Raw genomic sequence first — 2,267 nt, forward strand, 5'->3', positions numbered from 1 at the left:
CACCACTTCACCTTCTTCGTGAAGTTACCACCCTTTTTGAATTCTTCTCTATAGCAATGGTTAGGAAACAAACCTTCTTCTTTAAATTAAATTTTCTTACCATCATCTCACTTCCCGAATTCTTACTTTCTAAAATTTCAATTTCTCTTCCAACTTTGAACCCTCTTTTACTCTGCAACTGCAATTTCTTCTTCCTATTTCTCATTTTGCTCAACAATGGGTTCCCCTTCAACTCGCGTTAATTCTCAAGATAAGGGCAAAGGCCCCATGGCTCAACAACCAGCTCCTCGAACCTTACAAATACTCAACCAAATCAACAATGAGATTATTGAAGACCCCCAATCTCATATCAAAGACCGAAGGATCCTTATTCCCTTTAAGACCGAAGGACTGTAATGAGAGGAGCAGTAGTCTTGAGGCATATGACAATATTCTTCCATAGCCTACTATCCAAGGCTATGTTTTGGACTCTTATTCCTTCAGGCGTTGATGCAACTTTAGTTGTCTTCCAATCATCAGAAGTAAACATAGTCATCAACGGTCCTTTATTATCATGAAGACAAGTGAGAGTCAAATAGGCAGTGGCAAATCTTGTGGCACCTGGCCGAACTAAGTCCTTTCCTTTTGTAAAATTTCTCAACATGCTAATGAGCATACTCCGGGAGTAGATAAAAGTGATGATTTTTCTTCCCTTTTTCATGGTTGTTTCATGCACCTTTAGCTTCTTTTTAAAATTCTCCAATATCAAATCAATGCAGTGTGTAGCACATGGTGTCCAGTACAAATTTTTTCTAGTCTTCATCATTTTTTCTCCAGCAGCCTTATAATTAACATCATTATCTGTAACAATTTGGACTACATTCTCTTCGTCAACAAATTCTTCAGCATCTTCTAGCATTTTGACAACTTTATCCGTTATTTTTGATATGTCAGAAGTGTCTAATGAATAAAGAAAAACTGTTCCTTTAGGGCTGTTCACCAAGAAATTACAAATACTACGTCTTTTTTTATCAGTCCATCCATCCACATGATTGAACAACCAGTTCTCTTCCACTCTGCCTTAAACTCAGTAAGCATTTCATCAACATTGGTCGTTGCTTTCTTTAATTGGGTTTCTCTTAACTCATGGTAAGAAGGGGGTTTGTAGCCAATTCTATATCTTCCAACCATCTCACAAAACTTTAAAAACTCAGAATTCTTAGTAACATTAAAAGGAATAGTACTTGTATAGAAAAATATGGCACATTGTTGATCACATTGTTTCTTTAGATCCTTCTTCATTATTTAATTTATTGTTGATTGAACTTGAGCCCCTTTTTCTTTTGTGACAAAGTTGCGAATATCTTTCCCCTTTTGTTGAGAATTGTCCTTCTCATTTTTTGTTTGTTCAGGATAATCCTCATCATCACCGAATCTTCTCTTTTTCAATGATGCTTCTTTATCCTCCACACAGACTTTCAACATCACAGCCTTAACTTCTTCAGGTACTGAAGCACAAGGCTCTGAATCCTCTTTAGTACCGACAAGATGATGCTTGAATCTATAAATTCCTCCGTTTATAGTCTTTGAGCAATAATTACACTTCACTTTTTTACCATTTCCTTGAACATCAATCCCATGTTTCCATCCTATATCACTTCTATTTTCAGTTGCATTTTTTCTCCTAGAAATAGCAGGTGTTGGTCTAGGAATACTAGGAAGCGAAGACCCTGTCCCTGAACCAACATTCTCAGACATTTTGTATTTTTATCCCTATAAATCAACAACCTAGATAACAAATTCAGATTCAGATTATCCATGAACTAAATTCAGATTTAGATTATCCATTAACAAATTCAGATTCAGATTATCGACTAACTAAATTCATAACTAACACTAACTAAACTAACACAGTAACACTAACATTTCATACTTCAGAGTTTTAGTCAGATATTCAGACACATTAACAAAAAAAACCACTAACTAAGTAAGTATTAAGTAATAGTTTAAAGTTTAAACCAGACAACCAGTAAACCACAGTACCACACATTTTAACCATGAAGTATGAAGCATGAAGAAGCATCAGTTTACTAACTTATTAAAGCATGAAGTAGCATCAGTTTAATTTTTTTTCAACATATCAAATCCCATTAACCAATTCTGTGTATGATTTAAACTAAACTAAAAAAAAATTTAAAAAGTTAATATCAGAAGTTCAAAACTAAAATTGCAGAATTCATACCAAAATTGTTAATATTTGAATTTGTTTTAAAAAAATTACCTTGGAG

At 34.1% G+C, this 2,267-nt stretch overlaps 1 protein-coding gene across 1 annotated transcript; it reads right to left on the reverse strand.

Moving 5' to 3' along the window:
• Positions 1-376: 376 nt before the first annotated feature.
• LOC112794651 (uncharacterized) lies at positions 377-1,737 on the reverse strand. The gene is made up of 3 exons (XM_025836640.1): positions 1,306-1,737; positions 1,041-1,179; positions 377-939 (listed from the first exon to the last, which is right to left on the reverse strand). Exons 1-3 carry the CDS (start codon positions 1,735-1,737, stop codon positions 377-379), a joined length of 1,134 nt encoding a protein of 377 aa, XP_025692425.1.
• Positions 1,738-2,267: the final 530 nt, after the last annotated feature.

This window comes from Arachis hypogaea, chromosome 4 (genome assembly GCF_003086295.3).
Source record: "Arachis hypogaea cultivar Tifrunner chromosome 4, arahy.Tifrunner.gnm2.J5K5, whole genome shotgun sequence".
Classification (NCBI taxonomy): domain Eukaryota; kingdom Viridiplantae; phylum Streptophyta; class Magnoliopsida; order Fabales; family Fabaceae; genus Arachis; species Arachis hypogaea.